This window comes from Marmota monax, unplaced genomic scaffold (assembly GCF_021218885.2).
Source record: "Marmota monax isolate L192 unplaced genomic scaffold, Marmota_monax_Labrador192_F-V1.1 WCK01_AAM20220418_F8-fsc00061, whole genome shotgun sequence".
In the NCBI taxonomy this organism is placed as follows: domain Eukaryota; kingdom Metazoa; phylum Chordata; class Mammalia; order Rodentia; family Sciuridae; genus Marmota; species Marmota monax.
The window spans coordinates 17,669,238-17,683,736 of NW_026695230.1; the positions used below are offsets into that span (position 1 = coordinate 17,669,238).

The window sequence follows — 14,499 nt, forward strand, 5'->3', positions numbered from 1 at the left end:
AGGAGTGCTCCCTCTCCTGGAGGTCCATAGCAGCAGTGACGGCTGGTTACTTTAGTGGTGAAAGCTGCAGGTGTCCTCTGCAGAGCTGGCTGCTGGGGTCAGTGCCAATGAACATTGTAGGGCCCTCTCCTGTGAAAGCTGTGGAGAGTTCACAGTTGTCCTGGGGACTATTAATGCCTTCAGCAGCAAAGACTATGAAAAGCCTCCTCCAAGCAGGCCACTGGGCACCATGATGACAACCACTGAACGATACAGATAGCGCCCACACTTCTTCCTTGTTTCTCTCCCTCTCCAGACAAATCCACTAAGCCAGTCTCTCCAGTTATCCTTTCTGTGGGGTTATTTTCATTTTTTTCCCTTCCCTTCCCCTTCCTTCTTTCTTATTTATCATTTTTGTTACACTGTGTTACTTTATGCTCTTGACTGAACTGGAGCCTTTCTATGGCTATTTGTGGTAACTGTTTCCTTATTGTTTGGTGTGTGTGTGTGTGTGTATGTGTGTGTGTGTGTTTGTGTTTAAGGGAAGTGAGGCTAGTATCTCCTACTTAGCCATCCTTCTCCTGATTCTAGAACTCACTGGGATGTCCATAAAATTTTGTTTTTATTCTGATAAAACCACTGTGGTTATAGAAACACATATAATAGAATTTGTTCTCATCCATCGTAAAAACAAATCAAGTGAGTAAAATTCAATTTGTTCAAATACATTTGGAATGTAGGTGATTCCATTTTATATTTCTGAAAAATAGAAAATTACCCCAGGTCTTTTGCCCTGTTACCCAGGGAATAAGTCAGAAGAAAAATAAAACATAAAATGAAGTTAACTCTGAGTTATTTCATGAGAGAATAAAAGAATGATATTTTATAAGAATAAAATAATTCAACCATTTAAGATATTTAAAATGAATAAAATATCTGGCTATTTTGGACTTGATAAAGAATAAATCCACTATAAGGGGATCCCCAATCAACATACTGCCATTCAAATTTTAGACAATCTTATAATTTTCTTCCTTCCCTATAGGCAACTGCTATTATGAAAGTCCTATGTTCCAAATAAGTTTGTTATATTTATTACATTTATATGTGCATATGTATTATAATGTTGGAAAATATTTTAAAATTGTGTTATGTTTGTAGTAGAAAAATGGTAAAACAAGGACCTATCAGGTAATGAGATAATATTTAAGTTGCTTTGTACTAAAGTTGTGGTTTTTATTAGATGTATTCCACTTCATCCACTTTTATTTATCAACATTCTGTAATTTTCTTTTAAATGTTCAGGGCTCTTTTATTTATCATCTGAGAAATAAACCTATTGCCACTGCCTAGTACTTTCCTAAGGGCTATCTGCATTTCTTTGTTCCTTAGACTGTAGACGATGGGGTTCAGCAGAGGTGTCAGCACTGTGTATGTCACGGCCATCAGCATGTCTTCACGGAAGGAGCTGATGTTTTTTGGTCTAAGGTAGATATAACAAGCAAATCCATAGTGAATGGACACCACGGTGAGGTGAGAGGAACAAGTCGAGAAGGCCTTATACTTCCCCTTTGTAGAAGGCATTTTCAAAACTGTGGGCAAAATGAAGATGTAGGATATCAAAATTAAAATAAAGCTGCCCACCAACACGAAGGCAGAGAGCATAAAAATAGCCATTGCATGATAGGAATTGTAATCACAAGCAAGGCTGGCCACAGGTAAGATGTCACAGAAGAAGTGCTGGATGGTGTAAGAGTCACAAAAAGAGAAGTTGAATATAATGATGGTGATGCACAGAGAAACCAAGAATCCAACCATACAAGAAGTCATCATGAGCTGGAAGCAGAACTTTCTTGTCATCAGGATGGGATAATGAAGTGGGTTGTGGATGGCAGTGTAACGGTCATAGGACATGGCAGACAAAATGAAGCAGTTATTGCCTCCCAAGCCAAAGAAGAAAAACATCTGGGTGGCACACTCCCGAAGGGAGATGGTCTTGCTCTCTGAGAGCAAGTCCACTAGCATGCGGGGGATGATCACCATCGTGGTACAGGTTTCTGAAAAGGACAGACCAAAGAGGCAAAAGTACATGGGGGTGTGGAGGTTGTGACTGAGCTTGATGGCCACCATTATGGACACATTTGCAAGTAGGATGGTCACATGGGAGGAGAAAATCACTACAAAGAGGAGATTCTGCAGGTTTGGGAAACTGGAAAATCCCCATAGAAGGAATGTGTTTACTGCTGTGTGATTGCCCATCTTCTTGGTGACAGCAACTTTACATGATAGGTGTATATGTGCTTGAGGTCAAGATTCTGAGATGTTCATAAAAAGCTTCTTCTGTATTGATGCCACCTGTACATTAATATAGAGCAAGTGTTAGACTCATTTTCTCTCTTTCTTTTTGGTTGGAGTCTCACTATGTTGCATGGGCTGGTCTCAAACTCGTGAGCTCAAGCAATCCTCCTGCCTTAGCCTCCCAAGTAGCTGCGACTATAGGCATGTGCCACCATACCAGACTTATGGTAAGACAATTCTTAAGAAAGAGCTGGAAAAGAGGGAGTTAAACATACCTAACTGTAATCAAGGTCAGGAGCTCAAGTGATGATTCTAGTACAGAATCATTACGCCATAGAGAGGGACCAAATATCTTCTTGGATTCTACTCATACAACCTCTTGATCCTTCCCTTCTCCACTTAGGATCTGCATGGAAGAGGGAAAATATGAATAAAATCTCTTTGCTTTCATCCACTGGTTTTGTGATACCATATTTTTCAAATACTTCTTGTAATCTAATGGTACACTGGCACTTGGGATTGAACAAATAAAATAACTCAATCATTTAAGTTACTTAAAATGATGTGGCTAATATTTAAACATTTTTAAGACATCAGTGAAATTTTCTAAAAGAACTTTGATATTGTTCTCAGTGCAATTCTGTTTAAATCAGAGCACCCCACCATCCAGTGGCTTCCAGAGTGATTCCATTGTGAAAATGACTAGACCTGATAAATATACTTAACTTGCTACTTCTGCTGGGTTCAGGTCCATGATAATATTTGATGCTTGTAATATACTCTATTAGTAGTTCTTAACAAGTTCTTAAAACACATCAATGATTTTAAAGTTCTTAGGAAATTTTCATCAAAATTCTTTTCAAACAGCCTCCTAAAATATAATGGGCTACCTTGGAGTCAAGTAAATTTGAAGATACTATCTCACTCCAAAATGTCATATTCTGGTCATGATATCTGGATCAACTTTTGAATTTTGGGTAGAATCTCCAGGATATTTTCTAGCTAGTATGCTTGGTAAATGGTCTTTGCATTCCAGACCTGAAAGGAATAAACTCAAATTCCTTAGATCAATTTTTCAAGTCACATTTCTATTTCATTTATTCATCAAACATCAGTTCATGTGGGAGACACAGGCAGGAAACCAATATGATGAATCTCCAAAGAATTTTGATTTTAACTTCTGGCACAAAGATGAAGGGAAAGAAAAATAATAAGAAAGCAGGGGTGGAAAATGGAGGTGTGGGGGAGGGGAGAGAGAGAGGGAGGGAGAAAGAGACACTGTAAATTATAGGATTTACAAAGATTAAGGGAAAAGAAGACAAAAGATGAAACTATATTGTTATTTGAAGAGTTTCTGCTTTCTATGATTTTGGCTATAGAATAGAATAGAAGTTAATTAGCAACTATTCAGTACTGGTAATGTGCCAGAAAACACGTTGGGGTTAGGCAACTCTGCCTCACATAATCCTCACATGTCTGTGAAGTGGGAATTATCATTTGGATTTACAAAAGATGAAAGTGAGGTATGGAGTATTTAATTGGCTATCAAATGTCATGAATTGACTAATGTCTATGATATGCCATTAGATTAACTGCATGGGAAACACATTAGTACCAGACATGTAGCACCTCTGTCAAATGGGAGTGTATCACTATTGTTGTTTACGCAGTCAGGGAAGCCCTCTCTGAGGATGCAATATACTTAAATGAGAGGCGAATGACAATCTGTAAACAACACATAAAGATTAGGGGAGAGAACATTATAGACACAAGTCTCAGCTACCATAAAGACCTGAAGGTGGGCCACAGGTCTACTCAAGCAATCTTCAACCAAGACTCACACAGCTTCTCTTTGAGACCATTCCACAAAGAGCCTTTCCTCTGAAGGTTCCCAGTCTATTATAGTAACCTTTATAGGAATATCTTTTCCACTCTTATTGTTTGGGTTACCACTTATATTTTTACCACCCTCTAATTCCAGTCTCTATGAAAAAATACTTAAAATTTCTTCTGGAATCTCTCCAACACCAGATTTTCAGTGCAAAATTTTCAAAGCAGAACCAGTCATATCCTTCCTCCTGAGTTTTCTAATTGGGCTATTTGTAGATATTAGAGAGCTATCATGAGCTCTGTTTTTTACTTTTTCTCATCTTTACATCCGTGAAGTCACTTCCAGAATTCCAGATGTCTGGACTCCTTATGTCTGTTTTTTAAATCCCTGTGCTACTGCCTTGAAGCCTCCCTATAAGATGAATTGAGCACCTCCTTCAATGTGTGTCACAAGTCTCTTTCTTACAGGTTCATTTTATGTGACCACACTGACCAGATGCTGGATTCCTAAATATAGGATATATTTGCTCTGTCAACAACAGTGCCTGGCTATATACTGCTGATAGGAGGAAATTCAAATACCCCAGCGGGAGCTTCAGTGCATTTCACAAACTGATAGCAAGATAAATCTCCTGGCTCAGCCTCTACCTGCCCTATGTTTAAGTAGGACAATATGTCCTCTATTTTTCAAATACACCCTGATCCTTTAGATGACTGCTCCTTGGCATATGGTGTTCTCTCTGCCTGCTTCCTTTCCTTCCTTCATTGTACTTTCTATCAGAGTTTTACATGTTTTCCAGGTCCTTGCTTCAATTCATTGGACAACTCAGTTTCTCTTATTGTCCACTTTTTCTAGGCTCAAAAGGTCTCTTCTATTCTGCTATCTTACTCATTTAGATTTTTGCACCACCTCTTGCCTCCTGTCTAGGAGTGTTCTATATCAAGTCTATCATCATGCTCTATCACTTCATTATAGATGCCTTTTGTGTTCCCTTTGCTCACATGCCATGAAATGCTAATAACTTCTAATCCATATGCATGCTTCAGCTATGCTGTCTCATAGATCCTCATAGCTACCCAAAGATATAAATGCTATTAAGATGGTCTTGTTTGAGATGAAACTGGAGACGTGGGCGGTAGGTGCACCTCCAGAGCATACTTGCTGCAGAGTGTTGAGAGTCTGGAGAACCACTTGCATGGCTAATTGATTTTAAGTTTCCACATGTGGACTCACTCTAGCATGGGTTCAAGGTCTCACCTGTCCATCTTCATTTCCTGCTGCCAGCCTCCCCTGTGTGAGAATAGTCTGTTGTTTTCCAAATTCAGGAAGTCAGTTCCTCGTTCTTCTACTTTGCACATCTTGTTTGTCTTACTTAAAATGTTCATTCTGTCTTTTTTTTGGTCTGATGAAAACCTAACTGTACTGAAAAGATCATTCAAATGTCACTTGCCCTGGGAAGCCTCTCTAACTCTCCCTTGCAGTGTTGTCATTTCTTCTTGTTTCCCAACCTATTGTACTGTGATGAGAAAGAAAAAAAAATCAAAAAAGTTTGTTTTCATATCTTGACATCTGTATAAGGTAGGGAAGAGACAGACTAGTTTTAAAATGTTGTATCCTTCATTATACAGTCAAAGTCGGTTAATGTAGATATTTGACTAAGAATTGTGCAATGGCTGTTGGAAAAACAAAGAATCCCATATTCTCCACAAATGCTTCCATTATTTTTACTTAAGTGTATTAGTAAATACTTTTTGACACATAGTAAAGATAGCTGGATGTTCTCCAAATGGATACTTTTTACTTCTGACCTGTTATGTTATTAGTCAACATTGCCATTGACTTTCTTTTCTAAGGCAATTTTCTTTCTTTCTTTATATATGTATATATGCACTCGGCCACTGAGCCCCATCCTCAGCCCTATTGTATTTTATTTAGAGACAGGGTCTCATTGAGTTACATAGCGCCTTGCAATTGCTGAAGCTGGTTTTCAATTTGTGATCCTCCTGTCTCAGTCTTCTGAACTGCTGGGATTACAGGCGTGTGCCACCGTGTCTGGCTACTTATTTATTTTTATAAGCAGTTTTCTGAGAAATTGGTAGTTTCTTTATCGCTTTGGTTATCTTAGGCAATTTTAAATTGGTGCACAATAATTATACACAAAAGTGGGTTTCATTGTGACATATTCATACATGCACATGACATACTTCAATCAATTTCATTCCCAGTTCCTCCTGTTTTTCCCTAATTTTATCTACTTTACTGATCTTCATTCCATTTTCATGAGATCCCTCCCTGCCTTTTTCTCTCTGGCTTCTGTAGAAGAGAAACATATAAAATAGCATAAGTACATTAATTTTCTGAGTCTTCTTATTTTGCATAAAATGATATTCTGCAGTTATACCTCCTTTTCTGCAAATGCCATCATTTCATTCTTCTCTATGGATGACTACAATTCTGTTGTGTATATATACCACATTTTCTTTATCCATTCATCTGTTGATGGACACCTAGGTTGGTTCTTTAACTTGGCTATTGTGAATTGTACTGCTGTAAACATGAAATGTACTGCTATAAACATCTCCAAACAGATTTGAAGAATCATATCACTTAGTAATGTGAATGCACGGATTGATGTTTTCTCCATTCTTGCTCAATGAATGAGTAGTGAAAAACAAACAGGCTGAAAAAAAAGTCTTCAAACTTCAGCATCACTCATACTTATCACAAGCTCTTGATGAGTTCATGGAGAGAAGATTCAAAGATATCAGGGTATGTGTAGTTTACACAATCTTCATCAGTGATTTTGGTTAAAGAGTCTTTGATTTTATGATCCTTGTCATATATGCTGATGGTAAATCCTGCTTTGCTCATACTATTCAAGCACAGCAGTGATAGGAGCTTTGTCAGTATGACATTATTTTAATCACTCCAGTGACCCTGGCAGCCACTGGAGAACAAGATGCCTGTAACACTGTGTCAAACTTTCTATTTGTTTTCTCCAAACCTTACCATCTTTATACAGCTGGATTTTGCCATCTTATTCTGTGTTTTCAGTTCTTACAGTCTTTTCCCCATACAATTTTCATCTTTACCATGAATGAAGAACTGGCAATATCCTTAATTTACAACTTACCTGTTTCCATAGAGATTTCAATACCTTCTATCACACTCATAGGCCTTATATTATTCCAAGACATAGAATAATGTCTATTATAAGAAGTGAAAAAATAAACTCCCTTTATTCCTACCTTGTAAAGAAAGAGATTCACCTCCCAGTCTTTTGAAGTTAGGAGGTAACTAAGCAGTAGGAAGAGTGTAGTCACAACTCAGGGGTTGCCTTCTGTGGCTCTTCTGGATTTCATATATGTTATAACTCAGGGATAAGTTTTAAGGCAGTTTTCCCCTTTGAATGTCTGTGTTGAGTCCCCTCTGAAATTGGAGTCTCTTGTAACTTAAAGTTAGTGTCTTCTTCATTCCTTAGGGTGGAACTTGGAACCATGCAGATTTTAATGAGAGTCCTGGGGCCACTGGAGACTATTCTCCTGAGACTGCTTTAGATACCAGAAGTCTTGTGTCTGTGGCTCTATCCTCTATTGTAATGTCCACACATGTGCTTTAAAAACTCTAACATATAATGGGATTTTTTGATAAGTTTGTTCTTATTCTTCAAAATGAATTGTTATAAAGATATTTTGTCATAAAAGTGATTCCAGCAGACATATTTACTCTCTGCTTACTACCTTTATTTTATGATTCTGAAAAATTTCCAAGTCCTTCAGTTCTCTAATACTCTATTCACAGGACAGAAAAATGAGGTGTGATGAGACTATTCCCAGGAGAAACAAGTAGAAGGTAGGTAGGAAGAAAATGAACACTCAGTATGAGCCTTTGTTACTGCTTTCTCTTGGAGCAACTCTGCTGTAGAAGACTTTGCCTACAAAGAATATTCACTTTTATCCAAATCCGCAGTTATACAGTGACATTTGTGACATCTGCAAATGGCTCTTAATTGCTTCTCTCATCATCTTGTCCCTCAAATTATTTACCATCTGTCTTATCTTCAACCCAATGTATTATCAAGTCTTATCTCCAACATTTATTCTCAAAATTTTACATCTTATGGCAAACCAGTCAACACTTTTTATCTTTAAAAAATATTCTTAAAAACTTCTTAAATTTATTTTTGAGTAATACATAAGAGCATAGTAATTGTTCATATTTGTGGAGTACCATGTGGCTTTTGGACACATATGTTTATCGTATATTGTTGAAATCAGATGAGACATCCATCTCCTCCAACATTCATCATTTCTTTATGGTAAAAACTTTCAAAATCATTTTTCTACCTTTTTGAAATACATATTATATTATTATTATATATGGTCACTCTACAGTGCAATATCACAACAGAATTTCTTATTCCTATTTAAGTATAACTTAGTATCCATTGATAAATCTCTTCCACTTTCCCTCTTGCATCCTGTAACCACTATTCATATCTCAACTTCTATGGAACCAACTTTTTATAGTCTGTGTATGACTGAGATCCTATAGTACTTGTCTTTCTGTTCCTGGCTTAGTTCACTTAACACAATGATCTGCCTGCATAATACCATTCACAGCTGCATAATACCGTGCATGTTATCACAAATGACAGGATTTCATCTTTTTTATGATCAAATGGTATTCCATTGAACACAGTATCTCTTGACTGAATTCTGCATTTTTCTTGTTGTCATATTTCTTACATGTTAGAGTCTGTAAACTAGTCAAAATAACACCTGGCATTTTGCCAGGGGAATGTTAGAGTTCGTAAACAAGTCTGGATGGTGCCTGGCAAAATGCCAGAGGGAGTGGTTTGAGAAGTAACAAAAGCGAGCCATTAAGTGTGGAGATTCCTGATTGGTTGACTGCTGTATCTAGTTTATGCTAATTAGATAAGCTCTGTGGAATGTATAAATACTGCTCCTGTCCTGCAATAAACGGCTCCTACTCCTGCTGTATCAACGTATAGTTGTTCGTCACCCCCCGGTTATTTTGCTGCAGCCGGACTCCGGCACTTACATCTGGAAAGATGTTTGGAACTTAGCTAATCTCAAATTTTGCCAATCATTAATTATTCAACACAAATGCCATATCAACCAAGATGCCCTTACATGCATAATATGTAATAACAAAAACAGAAATTATGGTCATCATCATACAAAATTCATGTATGAAGATGTGAATTTGCTGTCAACATACCTTATATTCAAACAGAGATTTGATAAATTGTGGTGTAAAGGTGTATTAAGAATTGCAATGCAAAAAAATTATAAATGTAATGCACTCCTCTATTGTGATGTATGTAAGAAATAATAAAAAATAACTTAAAAAAAGAAATTATGGTCATTAAGAATGAAATCTATTAGGAGGAGCACTTTGGATGGGCTCCACTGGGTTCCCAAACCTCAAAGCTAATAGGTGCAGTTTATCAAACTAAATATCTGTAACAATTAATTAGAACTTACTGAAGTTCTATGTTGAGGGCCACAGCGGAGTCGGGATGACGCATGGCATTTTTACCAGAAGTAGTGGTTGAGAGGTGACGCCAGCGAGCCATTAAGATGACGACTTTTGAGTTCTCACGGAGTTCCCATTGAGTTCCGGTTGAGCTCTCGCAGGGGATTCCTGAAGAGTTCTCCTTGGTTGGAAGTTCCAGTGGTGGGAGTTCCGGTTGGTGTGTGGTGTGTTCCTGGAGGGCCACGTGGCTGGCGTTCGGGAAAGTTCCCGGGGAGTGTGCTGGTGGAGTTTGGAAATAAAGTTTGTTCCTGCTTGAGTGATTTGTGCCCAGCCAGACTGCTGCAGATCTAATTGTGTTATTGGTCAGGTGTATACCCTATTATGAAGTGCCTGTTGAAATATTTCCCCCATTTTAAAGAATATGGGTTCTTTATTATCTTATTCAATTCTAAGATTTCTTTATGGATTCTATATACAAGCTCATTGTCATATATATATATCGCAAATGTTTGCTTTTCCTTTTCAGTTTTTCATTTTTTGTTTGAGGAGCCACCATTTTACATTTTAAGAAAATCTAGTATGTCATTTTAATTTCTTTTATTTTTGCAATTTCTAAAATTATATTTTCTTATATACTTAATGGTAAAAGTATTTAATTTTGTCTTTAATATTTATATATGCAATATCTTAATTCAATTTTTGTGTTTTGTATGATTTAATAGTTATTCATTTTTTCCACATGGGTATTTAGTTGTCTAAGTAATATATGCTGAAAACTCTTTCTCCACTGAATTGTCTTTAACATTTGTCCAAAAACAAAGGTCAGATATAAACATGGTTTAAACATGGATGTATTTTGGAATGTCTTTTCTGTTCCTGTGATCTGTATGTCTATGATTTCACCAATATCATAGTGTCTTGATTAATTTAGGTTGTGGTAAGTGTTGAAGTCATGCAATGTGAATCCTGTAAACTTGTCAGTTTTCTAAACTTGCTCTCACTATTCTGTTTGGTTTAGAAAACAGCAGTTTTCTAAACTTGCTCTCACTATTCTATACAGAATTACCTTGCTAATTTATACAAAAAGTACCATTAGAACATTAATCACATTGCATTGAATTTATAGATCAATTTTTGAAGAATTGACAACTTAATGATATTGATTTCCATTCCATGAATGTGGTATATATCTCTTTCTATTTAATTAGGTCTTCTTTAATTTTTCTTTAAAATTGTTAGTGAGCAGGATTTTCACAGATGTTTGTAAATTTATTCCTAAATATTTATGGTTTTGTTGTATTATAAATATAATTATTTTCTGTTTTGATAGTATCACATAAAAATAAAATTGCTTGGGGGGCTGAAGATGTAGCTCAGTGGGTATATTGCTTGCCTCGAATGCACAAGGCCTTGGGTTCAATCCCCTGCACCACTAAAAAAATAATAATAACAAAAATAAAATAAAATTTCTTGGGAATTTTTGATGGTTTTATTGTGTTATCTTACTGACTTAGTTTTAGTATATATTTTATAGATTTCTTAGAATTTCCTGCAAAAACAACTGTGTACAAATGGAGAGTTTTACTTTTTTTCTGTTTAATCTTTGTGGGTTTTTTACATTGCTGTTAATTAACTTAATTCAATATCTGACACCTCCACTATAATATTGAATAAAAGTGTGTTAAGGGTAGACTTTATTACCTTTTACCCCAACAAAGATAGAAGATATTTAGTATTTCACCATTAGGAGTGATATTGATTGATATGTATTCCTGATCAGACTTTTAATTTTTCTCTTTCCATTTCCTGCCCTCTTTGAGATTATCTAAAATTTTTTACTTCCATTTTAATTTGTCTTCTGGTATTTTAGTCATATTTCTTTGTATTACTTTTAAAATGATTTTTCTCAAGATTATAATTTATGTTTTTAAATTTTCACAATGTATGTACAGTTGATAGTGTAGTAATATTATGAAAAATAAAGATTCTGAGACCTTATATTTTTATTTTTTTAATGCTACCTTTATGTTATCATTGTTATATCTGACATATTTCTCCAAAAATATACCACAAGGTAATAATATAAATTGTTTATTTGGTAAGTTTTATTTATTTTGTAAAATATGTATTTATTTGTTTTTAGTTATAGGTGGACACAGTACCTTTATTTTATTTTTATGTGGTGCTGAGAATCGAACCCAGTGCCTCACACGTGCTGGGCAAGCACTCTATCTCCGAAACACAACCCCACCCTGAGTTTTATGTATCTTAAGGGAATGGTAAGGACTACAATAGATTTTTATTGTTATTTTATATATAACAAGATATTCACCATTTTAGATTATCCATTCTTTTTTTTTTTAGTTTTCGGCAGACACAACATCTTTGTTTCTATGTGGTGCTGAGGATCGAACCTGGGCCGCACACATGCCAGGCGAGCGTGCTACTGCTTGAGCCACATACCCAGCCCAGATTATCCATTCTTGCAAGTAAGAGATCTATTCTTCTCCTGATGTCCACTTTCCTGGTTGTATAATCCAAGTCATAGCTGGAACAACTGCATCTTGGTTCAACTCTGCCAAGGTAGAAACTCAGAGATGGACTTCTAGAATTGTCCATCTGAAAGCTAAGGTTATGTGTATGCACTGCATTCCAGCCTACATTATTTGGGGCTGTACTCAGGGACCTTAGCTGCTTCCACATCTGGAAAGTCTTGCATAGAGACTCAATAGGTGGCTAATGGCCTCCCAGAAGGCCATAAGCTTCAGAGAAAGAGAGAAAGAGCGGAGCCTGGAAGCAGATACTTTGCTGGATGGTACTGGAAGCAGGAATCTGACAGTGAGGTGGACCTTCTAGGACAGATTGTTTGAATTCTTCAGTGTCAGTTCTCTCATTTAAATGATGAGAACAATAAAAGTACCAATCTCATCAGTTTGTTGTGAGTGTAAAATGTTTATCATATTATTGGCATAAAGTGAGCTTTAAGTGTGTATTGGTTCTTATTATCTAAGTTGTGGTAAACCCACTCCTCAAATGAGAGTTTTCAGAGGTTGAAATGGGAGATTCTTAAATTAGAATTAGTAAGAGAATGAGGGTGAGACTAAGTCTTCAAGTTGAAGATTCTTGCATTTCACTATGAACCAGCTACACCACAAGGCACTACTCAAGAAGCAGTGCTTTGAGACTCTTTCTTATATGGAAGACATCCAAACATCTTTTTAAAAATGTGTACTTCTTTATATAACTCTCAAGACAGTTATTTACTTATGTATTCTCTGCAATGAATGTATATGACTTAAAATATTTATTACTTAAAATTCAACTTTCCTTGAAGTTTCACATCCTATTCCCCAAGGTACATAATGGCATGTGTTACAGATATCAATACACAATAATTATCAATAAACACATATTGAATGATCGAAGATAAGGTTGGCATTTTATATCTGAAGTTTAGCACTGAGTATTTCTTAATCAGAAATATCACAGTTCACTTGTAACTAATGTTTATGAATAAAACAATTTGAATAAAACATATTATATTCTTTAGTAATTATTAAACAAAGATTATGAAATTATGCAGGTATATAGAAACAAATGAACAAACTGACCACTTGAGAATTAACAGAATCTTGAAGTATTGGTTGTTTTTTTTTTTAATTGAACTTCTCAATATCTACTACAGAAAATAATGATACTCTATGATGCCTTTGAATTCACGTTTGAATCTCTAGTGTCTTCAGAGATTTATCCCCAGAGGAGAACAAAAGTAAAAGATAGCTATATAACCACTATGTTTTTGGTCTATTACTGAAAGATGAATGGGTTCTTATTTCAAGAGGTAAGACTTTGACTTTTGTTAATGAATCGGATGCATTGATTTTTATTTACCACTTGAGATAACTTTAATCTCTAAAATTATCTGTGCTCACAAAAGGTAGTGTGGAAAGAGAGCAGGTATAATTAAGCAATGAGCTAGTGGGCAATATTGGCTGATTTTCTCTGTTTCACCATTGGTTTCAGGGGAAGGAAGAAACAGTCACAGCCCAAGTTACCAAGATTCTTGTTCTTTTATTTTTCCATTTGCAAATATATATATATTAAAAATTGATGAGCCATAACCAAAGAAAAAATTCAGTCTTGTTAACAAACAAATATTAATAAAAATAATGCAAATGCTTTGGGTTTTTTCCTTATAAAATAGGAATTTAAAGAAAAAATTGACAGTAATCAGTTTTTAAGCAAGCAAGGAAGACTACATTGGTGCCAATTCTAAATAAGTAAATGTTGAGCTAACGATTTCTCTTCAAACTTATTTATTTATTTATTTATAACAGTGGAAGTCATTACAACTCTTATTTTATATATATATATATATATATATATATATATATATCTCAATTTTTCATATCTCTGGTTGTATACATAGTATACTCACACCAATTCATGTCCTCATACATGTACTTTGGATAATAATGATCATCACATTCAACCATCATTAATTAACCCATGCCCCTCTCTTCCCCTCCCACCCCTCTACCCTATCTTGAGTTTGTCTATTCCTTTCATGCTCCCCCATCCCACTATGAATAAGCTTCCATATATCAAAGAAAACATTCGGCATTTGTTTTTTTGGGATTGGCTAACTTCACTTAGCATTATCTTCTTGGTCTTTACACATAAGTCTTTTAGCACTATGCAAACGTGGCACTTTGCCAAAATGCTAGTGTTGAGATGCTTTGGCATTTTTAAATATTTACATTGATGATCTGAAAATGTAAAGAGAAAAAAATCTTTGCATAAATACTTTGTTTAGCATCTGGATGCTTTAGTTTCAAGGCAAACTTTAGAAAAAGCTTGGTGTATTTACCATCAGAGAATTTGAAGAA

At 35.6% G+C, this 14,499-nt stretch overlaps 1 protein-coding gene across 1 annotated transcript; it reads right to left on the reverse strand.

Moving 5' to 3' along the window:
- Window positions 1-1,272: 1,272 nt before the first annotated feature.
- On the reverse strand, window positions 1,273-2,238 carry LOC124088443 (olfactory receptor 10T2-like). The gene has a single exon (XM_046438002.1). The coding sequence runs from the start codon at window positions 2,236-2,238 to the stop codon at window positions 1,273-1,275; it is 966 nt and encodes a 321-aa protein (XP_046293958.1).
- Between the last annotated feature and the right edge of the window lie 12,261 nt (window positions 2,239-14,499).